The sequence below is a fragment of the Aythya marila genome, assembly GCF_965140915.1.
Source record: "Aythya marila genome assembly, chromosome: 22".
NCBI lineage: Eukaryota > Metazoa > Chordata > Aves > Anseriformes > Anatidae > Aythya > Aythya marila.
This window is the reverse complement of record NC_139063.1, coordinates 316,432-330,689: the sequence shown is the minus strand read 5'-3', so window position 1 is coordinate 330,689 and position 14,258 is coordinate 316,432. Positions and strand designations below refer to the sequence as shown.

Genomic DNA, 14,258 nt, shown 5'->3' with positions numbered 1-14,258 from the left:
AATGTGGGATAATGTCTTTTCTCCAAAGAACTAGAAGAGCTTAATTAATTTCTACTGAATTATGAAGTTATTTTAATACATCATGAAAATCCCATAGCTTTTCCCAAAAGTTTTATGCTGAAAATAAGCAAGAGCTGCATGAAACTGTACAAGACAAATCTCCTAAGTATTTTGATAGGAACAGCATCACAAGGTTAAATACAGCATCATCCTAAAATGGTCAGTTGCTGCTACAGCCAAATGTCTGACACAGCAGCAGCTAATGGGAAAGGTGATGACTTAAGAGGCTGCTTGAATGGGCTGATAAACATTCCTTTCTCTGGTTTAATAGATCTCAAGTACTTACTGGGAGTCCAATTCATTCATTTATTTTTTTAAAAGCTTTCTTAGTTTCCAGGAATATCAGCTGAAGTGGAAGTTGGATCAATTACAAATGAGGTGAAGATGCGGCTTGTCCAGAGGCAGCAGTAGCTAAGGTTGCTTTTTCCCCAGGTTGGGGTAGGTGTCAATCACCACACAGAAAATACAGGTTAATCATCTTAGGCTTCTTGTATTTACAGCTAATTCCAGGTATGGGCACTGGACTTGTTTTTTTTTTTTTTTCCCCCTATGCTTTTCTTAGTACTCCAGCTATTTAAGGTAGCAATGATTATCTAAATTGTTCTTTAGCACTAAATAATTACTTTTCTGGTGATCTAAGAGTTTAAACCTAAGTTGATGTAGTACTACCAAGCTCTAAGTTTCCTTCTAAAGGTCAAACAAGGGTTTGCACAAATCAATATAGTTCATGTAGGGATAAGGCTGTGATATAGGCACTGGAAGCTTAATTTGATGCTTTCTGAGATCATCTGGCCTGTTTGTAAATGGATGTACATTCTTTTCCTAGCAGATACTTTCCTATTTGTAGGTGTTGAAGGCAGAGGCAAGTTAAGCACACACCTCTTTATAAAAATAGTTACCTTCTGAGTTCAAAAGCAGTTGACATAGGATGAAGGTTAGTTAATGATGGATTTGGAGAACAAGATTATGTAGAAAAAGGCATGCTGTAGTGCCTGTTAATGCAGTAGGCTCATGATGAACAGAGGTGAATTTGAACTAATGGCCATATAACTTGTCAAACTGCTGACCTTTGAGGTAATGAGAATGATGCTGGATGTTTTATTTAGAATGTTCTGAGCATCATAAAAGAATTGTAGGAGTCAGCGTGCTTGTCAGAGACATTCAATCATATAAATAAATAAACAACAATTACAATTTTTTTTTGTAAAAAAAGGCAAGAGGATATTCTTGCAATGTTTGTGAAGTGTTTGTTGCTTGAGCACTCTTTGATAAGTCTGGTGTGAGAAGGGACCATGCTGCAAGGACTTGTCCAAGGCTGCCCCTTGGTTTGTGCTGCCGTAGCAGGTGCTGGTTGGTTGGTTGAATAATAGACCCTGAGATTTTGTTTTCATCTGCTAGTATGTCTATCCTTATAGTACTGTTCTTCAACTTTTCCATGTTAAGGTCTTTTTTCAGCACTCTGTTTTATGCTTCCCAGGACAGCTGCATTTGAAAGAAAGGACTCCTATAGCGGCAGGCTGTGTACCTAGAAACAATCTTTCAGTGCTGAAGTTAGAGTAAGGTTTAGTTGATCACTTCCAGTGCTGCTAAGAAGATGAAAATGAGTGTTTGGATTTGTTGTGCATCACAAGCAATGACCCGCTGCTGCCACTAGTTACATATTTCCAGCAGCTGCAATCCAACACTGGATCTATATTGCAACATGACAAGAAAGTCCTTCTAGTATTCTGAATCCTTTGCAGGTTGCAGTTGGTTTTACAGCTGTGTGTTTTTTTTTTTCCTAGATCTGACCTTCAGTCTGACTTGCTCATTGTGGCAGGGAGCTCCTTTGGGCTGTCAGACATCTGGGCCTCCTCTATCACAGTGTGCCAGTCCAGCAGGGCAGCGTCCCAGTACGTCCCAGCCTGACCCACTGCCACCAGGAGCTGGACTGGATGCGAGCTATCTGCTAGCCCGGGGGCAAGGCGAAGGGGGAGCTGGGGACAGAGGTGTCCCTTTGTCTTGTCATACCTCGGATTAAATGTGGCAGAACCAGATTTAGTTAGCAGCAGAGTTTGGGGCTGGATTCTAACTTGCTGCCTGACCTGTTCTTCCCATGAAAACAACTGCCCCCACAAGCTAATAAGTCTGGAAGCTCGAGAATCCATCTAACATCACATGTTACAGATAGTGCATCATTTTCTCTGTCCCGTGCATCCTACCACCTCATCACCTATATTCTCCTCATAATGGTGCCTCATTAATATTTCAGGCGTTGTGATCCTTTAAGGTGTGTTTTGGCAGGCGAAACCAGCACGTACCTGTGACACCCTCAAGCCTGTCCGACTGCTGAGGGTGTTGCGGCAGAGCCTCGCGGTCCTCGCGCAGACCCGGTTCCTTACGTCTTATCTGAGAGCCCTACCCAGTCAACAGCATGGAATTCTGTTTATCCAGCTCGGCAAGATAAAGGCGCAAGCTGCAAGGGTTTAGACTGATACTGCCAGACTTTTCCGTATTCCTGTGTGGAACATTAAACCACTCCTGTCTATATTCTTTCATCTCCGGGGTTTTGAACTGCTGCTTGTTTTTCACTTGAATCACTTTGTTGGTTTACTTTAAACTGTTTCCTCTCAAAACACTAATCCATGTAGGATTATTAATTTGCTCATTTTCTGAATGAGCTTACTGTGCGAGAGTGATTTTTATCTGCTGTTTTGAGGTAATGGGTATATATCATGCTGTTTTCTCTTGTAGATTTCCCAGCAGATTTTTTTATTAGTTAGAACTGAAATAGAGATTGTTTTTCATTTTACTTTTTTTTTTTTCTAGTCTGTTTACTTGATTTTGAACTTTAATCCTCTAGGCTGAAGTTCAATTTTCTTGTTCAGATCAGTGGAGACTTTATTGGGGGTGTAACTAGCTTTGACACCTGTGTTTTTTGCTTTTCTTTTCCCCTCAGGAAGTATTCTGTGATGTGTTTCTTAATTGGATTTTTCCTTCTTCAACAAAACTTTTTTCCCTCCTCTTCCTGGTATATCAAATCTGGGAAAGATTGCTTTGATGGTTCTTCATTCCTGCGGGGGGGTGGTCTACTGCCCTGCCCTTTCTTGCCTTTATTTCTATAGGCAGAGCCTGAGCTGTACTGCGTTTCCCATCACTTTGACTTTACTTATTTCTGCAGTCATTTGATGCAGTTTGGGAAAATCATAATATGCTCCTTTGAACTGATTGCTGTTGGAAACGATTTTGCAAGCCTTCAGGACCAAAGATTTCTAGAATTCTGTTTTACTCTCAAGTCTTTTAGCTGTATACTATATAATGAGGGCTATGGGTCTTTTTGAGTGTTTAATTTCTTGTCAATTTCTGTTAGTCTGCAGTAAGCCTCAGTGCTACCTCGGTAAAGTAAATGCATGCAGGTCATTGTGGTGGGAGTCAAGTTAATTTTTATGCTCTTGTAAACACAAATATTTCACAATTTTAATTGATTTTTTTTTTTTCTGTTAGCTTATTTAGCTGTTAGAAAAATGTATGATTACTTAGACTCTCAATTTTTTCGGGAAAGACGATCTAATTTGAATGAAATCACTGCTTTGGGGAAAGAGAAAGGCGGTGGCTTCTGCACCACCTGGATCAGCTGAGCCGAGCCTCCTGGGCAGAGGGATAAGCAGATCATTTTCTTCAGGTAGCTGGCATGATCTGAGGTACTTGCCATTAGAAGTTGCTAGTCGTTTTAAGTTTGTGGGCTATGATAAATCAGATTGTCTTCTCAGGGAGCACACTGGTTTGTTTTACTGTCTTGTGACTCTTCTGTTCTTAAAAGCAGCCCGGTTTGTCATGCAGTCCTGCCCGCTGTGTGCTGCAGGGGCTGCCCAGCCCTTTCTCTGCCCAGCACCTGACAAGTAACGTGAGGTCCATTTTGTCATCTTCTCAGGTATTTCTTAGTTGAGGTCAGTTTGGAGGGTAACACAACTTCATTCAAGTCAACTGGATGTCCTTAGCTTTTCTGTATAGAATGAGTATAATCTTGTTGAAGTAACAAATAATCTAGACTGATGTTCATATAGAGAAGTCAACGTTTAATATTCAGTCTGATGGTGCTGAGGATTAGAGGCTGAGCACTAGAGACTGAAGATACCTTGGTATGTTGTGGCCTGAATTAAAAGACCAGGTACTGCCAAATTTCTAGCTTCTAGCAGTGAGCTTGAGAAATGACTGTTATATGATAATCCCCTGCAGGACTAGTCATGTGGAACATCAGAATATTCTTGCAATATTTAAAGGTACTTTACTGCCGACACAGATACATATTCCAGGGGGAAGATCAGCCTGCACCGACTCTGACAGAGACTCAGCAGCTACCAAACTCATCTCCCTCCAGGGAAGTTCCATGTGCAGGAGAACCGTGTGCTGCCCTGCCAGCGCTGTGCTGCTCGTGGTGGCGGTTGTAACAGATCTGGGCTGCAGCTCTCAGTGCATCACATACAGGAAGATAAAAAACGGGCCTCTCGGGCAAACAGTTACATAGCAGAATTCCTTGGCGCAAGAGCATCGAAGCCAGAAGTTTCTTGGCGTTCTGACCGCATTCCTTTTCCAGTATGTGCTCAGAATAACTCGGGACTTTTTGGAGCAGAAGTGGGACAAACTTTTGAATGTAGATATAAAAGTCTGTGCTCAGTTCAGCTGTTTGGTTGCAGCTTTGAAAATGCATTAGGTTTTGATAAAATTACTATTTGGTAGGAGGCTGTAATCCTTTTTCTCTGATTTAAAGTAATTAAAAATTCTGTAATGCTTAAACAAAAGTAGGTGATATTGATCATGTTGTTTGTTCATTTTGAATGTTATGCTTATATTGAGAGAGAGGAAAAGTTTCTGTACAAGTTGGTGGGACAGCATAAATGCATTTCACCTTTTTTGGTCCTCATTAAGAATTGCTTTGGGTTTGTTACCGGGCTTCAATGAAGGCCACAGTTCTGTGCTATGCCTTAAAATTTGATTTATTTTTTTTCAGTTCTGTGACTTCAAAGCAGTTTTGTTTTGGGTTTCAGATGGACTAAGATTGCATTGGTAGTACAAGCAAAAATGCTTCCTGAATTTGAGATTGGTTTATTCCAGTCACAATTCTTTAATCTTCCACTGGAAATGATAAAACTCGGTGGTGGAATTGTATTACATGAAAGAAGACATGGGATGTATAAGACAAGACCTCTGGCCATGTGGTATTGCACCAGCTCTGGTCTCGAGGTCAGAAGTGCTGAAGGAAAGGAGAGCGAGGGGAGCTGCTGCGGGTGGCCCCATGGAGCCCCTTGAGGACGGCGGCGTGAGCAGCTGCTGCAAGGTGCCGAGGGGACGGCCGTACGGTCTTGGTGCTGCACCCCGGTAGATGCCCATGTTCTCTTCTACGATAAACGTGTGGTGGCTTTTCCGCCTGAGGGAGTGGGGGACAGCGTAACAGAATGGGACGTGCCCACCTGTGCCGTTCTGCCTGTGCCTTGTGTTACGTAGTGTTGGTGAAGTTGGTGTAAAACTTGAAGATGGGGCTCGATTCTGAATCAAAGAATCGTTTCTGCTTGAAACGATTAGACTGGGCGGGAAAATATACATGTATGTACTTACTCAGATGGGATGAGGTGGTGTCTTTTTCAATGTTTTTCAAAAGAGGTGATTTTACATGCGTTGAAGGTGTTTTTTGGGGGGAGTAAACAAGTGCAAATCTACGTTGGCATAATTCAACTGCAGAAAGTGTCTGTTCCAGTGTAAACACAGTAACCACTTCAGTGGAAAATTCTGAAATATACACTGTGATCTGGAGGGATGGGCATTGTGGTTAAATATTAACACCCGTAAAAACATACATCTGTTGGAAATACACCGCAGAGAGAGCTCTTCCTTCACATTAGCAGGTTGTGAGGTAGGAACACGCTCATCCACAATGCTACAATCCTTTCCATGGTTATGTGCTCAATAGAAAATTGCGTGTTGAGCAGTATAAAGCAAAACGGCCTGAGTAACCAGACTGCCTTTTTTCGCATTTCAGTCGGTGCTTTTAGAATTTAGGCTCCCAGACACTGAGAAGTCATGTGCCAGCTTTGAAAGCAATCTAATACTGCTAATTAGCTACCAGTTTTATTTCCTTTCCTAAGAAAATGGAGGCAATTTGTAACTTAGGCAAAAACCAAACAAACAAAAACAACCCACCAACTTTTCTTCTTTCTAACCTTCATTAGTGGAACTAGTAAATGTTTGAAAAAAAATGGCTCTATATAATGTCCACAACTAAGCATAAACTTGAGGTATTGTAAGCCATGAATCCCCATGTCCTGATATGTCTAGATGGCTTATCTGTGGAAAGGCAGTTGATTTTTTTTATAAAATAGCTTTTTGAATTTAAGACACTTTCTCTGAAAAGCTTTTACCCCATCTTTGAAAATCCTGCTGTTAGTCTTTTTAACTTGCTCAGTCTTTCTTCCTTCTCCCCGCTGGGGCCCCTGCTCAGTGCATGGCTGGGAACTGGCAGAGAATTGAAGAAAAAGCAATTCCTTTGCATGAGTGCCTAAACTATTTTTTTTCTTTTTTTTTTTTTTTTTTAAGATGGATCTCTACCAGTCATTGCCCAGGCCTCGTATTTAGCCCTTCCAATTGTGACTATGCGGTGTTTAGTAAACATAATTGTCCTGGGTACTTTCTCAGAGGAGTACAGCCAGCATATTTTACAACGTGTTTTAAAGCTGTCTAGGGAACAGGTAATAGTAACAATGAAAGGATTAGCTAGGTCTTGAGAATTTCATTGATGAAAATTATTCTTGGAAATATTCTAATAATAATAAGCAAGATTCTATAATTTTTTGACATAAAGTACATGTCAAGATAATCTGACATACTCAGTCTTAAGAACTGAATCGATTTTTCTATTCAAAAGCTCATTTTTTTAACAGGATTTGAGGATTCCAATGTCTAATTCTAGCCTACTTTAATACTAAAATCTTCCAACTCAGCAGTACGTACTTCATTGTCAGAGCAATCATGAGATGCATGCCATCGCTGGGTGCCCTGGAGTGGCCTACTGTTATTATGCAATAGAACTTTGTTGTGGAAGGACAAAGGCTTGTTGATAAATTGCCTATAAAAACTATCTTTGGAATATTACTGTTTTGGCAGCTCAGTCCCTATGTACTTAGTTACGTCCGTCCTTACAGCACCTGCAGCACAATGAAGTTCTGTAGCTCCTGGTTGCAGTTGTCTCAGCAGGACTACACAGTGTGATGAGCAGTAAATTGGAAGATGACTGTAATTATCTGTGCCTTGTAGAAGAAGGTATAAAGAATAAATCCAAAGAACAATGTTGACTTTAGAAAACTGATGTCAAAAGCGTGGCTTTTGTAAATTTGACTGTAATGAAATCCTAGTTATGTCTGCTACAAAAAAAAAGAAATCACTGGAAGGTCCAGGTATAAAAAAACACGGAAACAAAATGACGTGGAAGTCCAGGCATACCTTCCTGGTATAGGAAATGAGTTGATATGTTCTGAGGTTGCTTATCTTTATGCATTATATGGAGGTGCCATCAAGATATCTGTTCCAGGTACATTGGCTGGACTTTGAGAAGAAAGGAGTGTTCCTGCAAGATGACGCTAGGTTTGACTGTAAGCTTGTTGGGTCTTTAGAAGAGCTAGTGATGTGAAGACAGCACGGGCAATAGAGTTTGTTTTGTTACTGTCTCTAAAGATCTTTTAGTAGTTGTGAGCACCTGTAGATGGCACAGTTCTGTCTTCTAATAGTCGTGCTCTGTTCTCTTCTGCAGGCTGGCAGCGATGGTGAAAGCATAGGAAACTGTCCTTTTTCTCAGAGGCTGTTCATGATACTTTGGCTGAAGGGAGTGGTGTTTAGTGTCACAACAGTAGACCTGAAGAGGTAAGAAATATTTGGTTTATCTGAAAAGCAACAGTACAGCTGGTAGAACAAATATTTGTCAGCAACTTCTAAATCTCACATCTTATTTTCCAAAATTTAAAAAAGTCCTCAGATACTAAGCAACAGCCTTAATTTAAATGTTACAAGCAGTTGTAATCAAAAAGAATTGGTCCAATAAATTCTGTTGAATTTGATAAACGATGCTCTTCTGTAAAACTAAAAGCTGACATGAAGATTCTTATAACTGAATACTGAATCTTACTAACTTCACATTGAGACCCCACAAGTAGAAACTGCCAGGTGAGTATTTTGGATCAACAAATCTTAGATCAAATCTGCAACGAATATTGGATAACTGTCACAAATAAGGTGCAGCCTATTCCTCTCTTTAAAGATTTTAAGGTAGTATTGCTTCTTATGCATAAGAATAAACGTCACAATGCTGCATGTCACCTAAACTATAACTTTGCTATCTTTGAAGTAGTGGATGAGAAGGATGAGGTATGAATCCAGGAATCTTGATTTCCTAAGATTTTAGAAGCGGTACGGCTATATTCAGCAGAGGCCTTGTATTTGTTTTTGATGTGAAGTAATGCTTTCAGAGCACTAACGTGATGTTAGTGACTGAACTCTCTGGAGAGGAGAGGCTGCTAGTGCTTGCAAATCTTATTTTCAGAAATAAAGCCAATAGCAATACACAGCATTCTCCAACAAATCAAGTGTAAAATCTGTAAACTTTCCTAGGATTAACCTCTCCAGTTCTAACTTTTTTTTTCAAGGAGGTGACTTGTTTTGCTTTTTCTTCAAGAAATAACACATCCTCTGGTGGCCCCCTCCATTTTGATCGACAATACTGCTTTTTAGTATACCAGTGTTACCTAAGTCTCAGTTGCCAGCATTGAAGTGGCAGCGAGTGTTAAATATTTCTATGTGCAGTAAGAGTGAGGCAGACCCCTCAAACAGGGGTAAAAAGCAGCTTTTGTCAATTGTTTGCATTTGTAGCAGCTTTAAGATTTTCTCTGGCTGATGTGGGGTATTACTGCAAACACTGTTGCCAGCACACACAAACCAAATATATCATACCTTCCATGTAGCACTGCATGTGGTTTGTGGAAACCTCAGGAGCAGAGCTTGTGCTTGTGTGTTGTTTATAGGTTTTGGACCTGCTTTACTTTTAATGATGGCGTTACTTAACCTTTTGCAGTCATCTGGGGAAAAATTAGAAAAAGGTTAAAAGAACCGTTTTGTACTTTGAAGCATTAGTACTGCTGAACTAGTCTGAGAAATATCATTAAAATGCCAAAGATCCCTATTGAATTGGCTTTATTTGGGTTTGTTTGGCATCTTTGAGTTGATTGGATGGGGGCATGATGGGATGTAAAACTAATGTTTAGAATTAAAATTGCTTGCAGATGTTTAAAATTGTCCTTTACAATTCTCTCTTACACGAGAGAACTTTCTTTCAGGTTTTCTTTTTTATGTTGGGAAGAGGAAAACACAAAATGAGTCCAAAATTCAAAAAAAAAAGAATGCACAAGAATAGGTCAAATGAACTCTATTTTTCCTTGCATACTGGTAAAGGAAAATAAGGACCGTTGAAGCTAATTCAGATTTGAATAGATGATGATGCAAACTTGATTCCTTGTAGGCTTTGAATAAAGCTTCAGGAGAAAAACAAACAAAACAATGTTCTGAATTGTCTAATATCTTGTTGTAGTCTAGTGTAGGTTGCAGAACGTGAAGTTCAGCAAACTGCTCAAGTGGAAATGTTTTATGATGGTATTTTTACCCCGTTAGCATTACCAGAACAACTATAGGTGCTAGTTTTTGCCCTTGTACTTCTAATATTTCACAGGAAACTGATTTAACAACTTCATTGTTTGAGCCAATTATTCTCTTCTTTTTCCCCCTCCCTCCTGTTATAGGAAACACATAAACTTTTTCAAGATCCTGGGTAGTAATGGTTTATCATTTGCATTTATTTTACTAGCCAAGAAGACAGGTTTACTTGAAAAGCATGTTTCAGGCTCAGTGTAATTTCTGTTCAGTAGTTAGACAAGCTCTGTTTGCGAGGCTTAAAAGGTCAGGATTGGATACAAAAGTTCACAAGTTAATACTTTGGGACACAGGAAAAAATGAGTCTGTTCTGATTGACTTTATAGCATGTATTTTTCCCTTCTATGCTTGCATTGAACATCGTACTGTGCTAACAAGAGTTTTGCAGTCCTCGGCTCTACTATTAGGACAAAACATGCACATAGGCAAATGAAGAGGGAAGCACAGCTCTTTCAAAGAAATAATGTGTTTCTTGCTTCTGTTCAGCCAGACAGAGACTTCATTCTTCCCCTTTGCAGAAGCAGCATTTCAGAGCTCAGAGATCTGACTTGTTCTGGTGACTAGAGCAGTTACAGTACGTAAACCAGTCACAGGACATTGTTGGGCTTGTCACAACACTCAGGGCCAGGTTGCATTCAGTTAAGTTTTGAAATCCTATTTTAAACATCTTGATTGTGTAGTTTTACAATTATGTTGACAGACAACAATTAAATAAAGAGTTTAGTAAATACTAAAGACTGCTCAGAGGTGAATGCAACTTCAGCAACTTAGGAACTGGAGATGTGTTTCCTGTGTTGTTTTTTCTTCCTTGCTTTTTTTTTTTTTTTTTAAGTTAACTCTTCAGACACTTGTTTGAATACTTGTCTAAATTACACATCACAGTAGAGCATATTAAATTTGGGGGATGGCTTTTGTCTGATCTTCAAGAAATTACTGAAACACTGATTGTTATTGTGGCTTGTGGCAAAGCCACAAGATGTTTGTAGCTATTCTGTAGCTGAGCTCTGATGTTAAAGAGTTTGCCCATTTAATTAGCTAGTGATAGGCAGATACTTAAGTATGTGGTCCTACCTCCAAATACCTCAGCATGCTTTGGGGCAGGTACTAACTATCCTGGAATTGCTTTAAACTGCCCAATTTCATATCTGAAATAACCTTCACTATATATCTTAATGGTGTTCTTTAAGGGAAGTTGTGCTCACAGCCTTTTAAGGATATTCCCGTGTACTTACGGTGCTCGAGAAGCTGTGGCTTGTATGTGGTTAGCCAGGGTTTGTTTAATGTCTACTGCCAAGAGCAGCAAACTGGAAGTCGAAGCCAGTATTAATGTCTAGGCTTTGGTTGCGGTATGTTAATCTCTGCTGTCTTTGAAAGATGCAGATGGTGCGACTGGAGTGGCAGGAGGGGTCAATGAGATGTTCTGGTATCCTTGAGATGCACTCTGATTCTCCGGAAAACTTCTTTGTTTAGTTCATTAGACTAGTTTGCTTCTGAAATTCAGTCTTTCCTTTGATAGCATTAGTACAAATCTGGAGGTCTTGCCTGTGTCAGTTTTTAAAGTTATATTCCTTTTGAGGAATGTTATCTAGGCAAGATGCAAAATTGGAAGTGAGCCACAATGACTTCCTGTAATTGTTGTGGGTTACAAAGCTGTATTTAAATGAAGTGTTAAGCTAAGGTTGGAGCATTAGCCTATGACAGACTTTAAGCCCTAACAGTGAGAGGGCAATGACAACTCATAGTGAGAAGGAACTTCTTGGAAGCTTAACAATTGATTGAAAATGGTTAAATTCTTGTATTAACATCTGACTTTTGTCACCTGGCTAAAAGCAGGGAAGTTAATTTTCTTAAGTATGAAAATCCATTGTCTCATGCAGGTTTTACATGTTCAGCCAAGTGCTGATAGCCGTCCCAAGTGCCGTTTGGTTTGGTAGTGGGCAGGACACGAAGTCCTGGCAGGGAATCCAAATCTTGTAAGAACGTGGAAGGTAGGTTTCCACAGAACAGGCTCGTACCTGTGTGTGCGGACAGTTTGAGTGCTGTCCCTGGAAGCTTTCCCATGCCGACCAGGCTGGCCGTGGCTGTGGTGGGCTGGTTTCCCTGCCCTGTGTGGTCTGGAGGCTTTCCAGTACGCAGCAGGTCCGGCTCCAGAGTCACGGCCGCGCTGTGCGAAGTACAGACCAGGTCAAGGGTGATGCTCCAGCTTGGATTTGTTCAAACAGTAACGAAGGGGTAACTTTTTCTTAGCAAACTTTCTGCTCGATTTGGGTATCGTTTGTTGTTCCTCGTCCAGCGCATTAGCAAGAGGTGGTAGTCGTCATCTAGTGGGTGCTCTGGTTAACTTGCCAGAAAGGTAGGTGCACCCTTGTGCCTCCACTGTCAGATATTAGTACACAGGGGTGGTCTGAGGAGCTAGGAATTGCATGCTGCCCTTTACAATGTGAAAAGGTTCTTCGAGCATTCAGTATTTGTTCTTCTGATAGTCTTCTGGGCTGCAGTCAGTAGCTTCATCAGAGGGAGGTGCTGCCGCTGTCGTGCCGAGCGGTACTGTAACTGTATTTCTGCCTACACTGAGATTGCTGCAGTTATCATGGGACTAACCAACAATATAATGGTTTACTGGGAGAAAAAGTGCAGCTTTTTAGTCTGTTTTGGATTCTACAGCTTCTAATGAATCCACATCACGTTGCTGAATTGACTCCAGCTTTGCATGTAGACCTGCTGCTAAGGCCTATGTGAGAGCTTTACATTACAGAGTGAGTTAGGCATTTAGGGGTGAACGAGTAGTTAGGTGTGTATGTGCAGCTGCCATCCAGACCTCTGAAGTAATGCCTGTCACTCATCACTACAACATCAAGGCCCATTAGAGGAGAGAAGAGCAAATTGCATTTGACTGGCTTAGCTTGGTAAGAATTGGTATAAAAGGAGCTGGAGTCAGTCTTCCAATAGCAAGAGGTATCCCCAAAACTGACTTGCATGGAAATGTCTTAAGTATTTTAAGCGTGATTCTGCTTTTCTCTTGGGTTTTGTTATGGTAACGTCATGGATTCTCCTCCCCTTGTCTAAGTGTGCTGATATTATTTGTATTTTTTTTTCCACTGGAGGAAGCTGCAGGTGTCATTTTTAAACATGGTTCTTAAGCACCTCACCTTGTCTAGAGTTGGAGAGTGGGTGCAAGTAGATGGCTTATATGTAGTGCTCTTCCTGCATTGCTTATTTCCAGAGAAGCCACGTGTAATGAGGGAGGATTATCACTGATAGCAGATTACACTCTGTATAAACTCTGTACTGCATACGCTGGGAAGGAGCGTGTAAGTATTGGGGGGTGGTAATAGCACATAAGACCTAATCCCAGCCACACTAGTCAACATTATACAATTGACTTGAGGAAAAGTAGGTAACCAGAAGGTAGGAGAAAGCAGTAGTTTTTAAGCACTTTAAATTAATCGTTAAAGAAAATATTAACTAAGTTTTAAACTTTTTTAAGAAAACTGGTGATATATTTTCTGAAATGCCAAGGACTGGAAAACCTCACACACTGCTTTTGAGATCCTGTCATTGAAAGATAGGGTAATGTGTGTCCCAAGCTTACCTTTGTATTTGTTTGTATTTCACCCTAGAAAACCAGCAGACCTTCAAAATTTGGCTCCAGGCACTCATCCACCCTTCATAACTTATAATGGTGAGGTGAAAACAGATGTGAATAAGATTGAAGAGTTCCTGGAAGACGTTTTGGCTCCACCAAAGTAAGTTTTAAAATGATTTCTCACCTTAGATTAGATGGAGTGTTCTCAGGGGTTTTCTGCACTGAAACAATAAATTCTTCAGCATCAGTAAACTGCAGCTTAGATTTCAATAATAGCTTGGAGCTCTTGTTTGTCATACCTTTCGTCCCTCCAGCTCTTCCATCTTTTATATTGAAAGACATTTACTTATTTTAAAATTGTCCTTTCTTAGTCCTGTCACCTGCAGTTTTTCAGACTAAATGACTTTTCCTTTTGATGACTATGGCAGGCCATTCTGATGATGTGTCCAAATAATGTAAATTAAGATGAGCCTGTTATACAAAACGTAGCCCTGACTCAGTAATGAACCATGGTAGAAATTGATTTTTAAGATGTCACCTCCTTTTGGAGGCTTGTAAGGGCAGTCGTTCTTCTAGAAGTAAGGTGTTATGTAAGCTTCTAAAAACTTGTAATTTTCTTGTTCTCACCAGGAGTATCAGTGAACTTTGTATTTAATACTATTTTTTTCATTATTCTTTCCAGCTTTTTATAAGCAGATTGACAGTTGGTAATTGTACAGAAATGATTGCTAAAAGCAAATTGGAAATATTTTTGTAAAAATTCCTTCATATGGGGCATGATGATGAAACCTGGAGATAGAGTATTTACTATTTGGGAAGTGTAGTTGAAAATACTGAACACTTCTTGAGATAATTAAATAAAACAGCACAAACATGGGAAATGTGTTTG

At 40.1% G+C, this 14,258-nt stretch overlaps 1 protein-coding gene across 1 annotated transcript in view; it reads left to right on the top strand.

Annotated features, from left to right (window-relative positions):
• The window catches only part of CLIC4 (chloride intracellular channel 4), a 29,202-nt gene that overhangs the window by 7,690 nt on the left and 7,254 nt on the right, over nt 1–14,258 (top strand). Inside the window, exons 2-3 of the mRNA XM_082777417.1 lie at nt 7,838–7,947; nt 13,404–13,529. Of these exons, the coding sequence (XP_082633543.1) occupies nt 7,838–7,947; nt 13,404–13,529 (236 nt within the window). The remainder of the gene's footprint in view (nt 1–7,837; nt 7,948–13,403; nt 13,530–14,258) is intronic.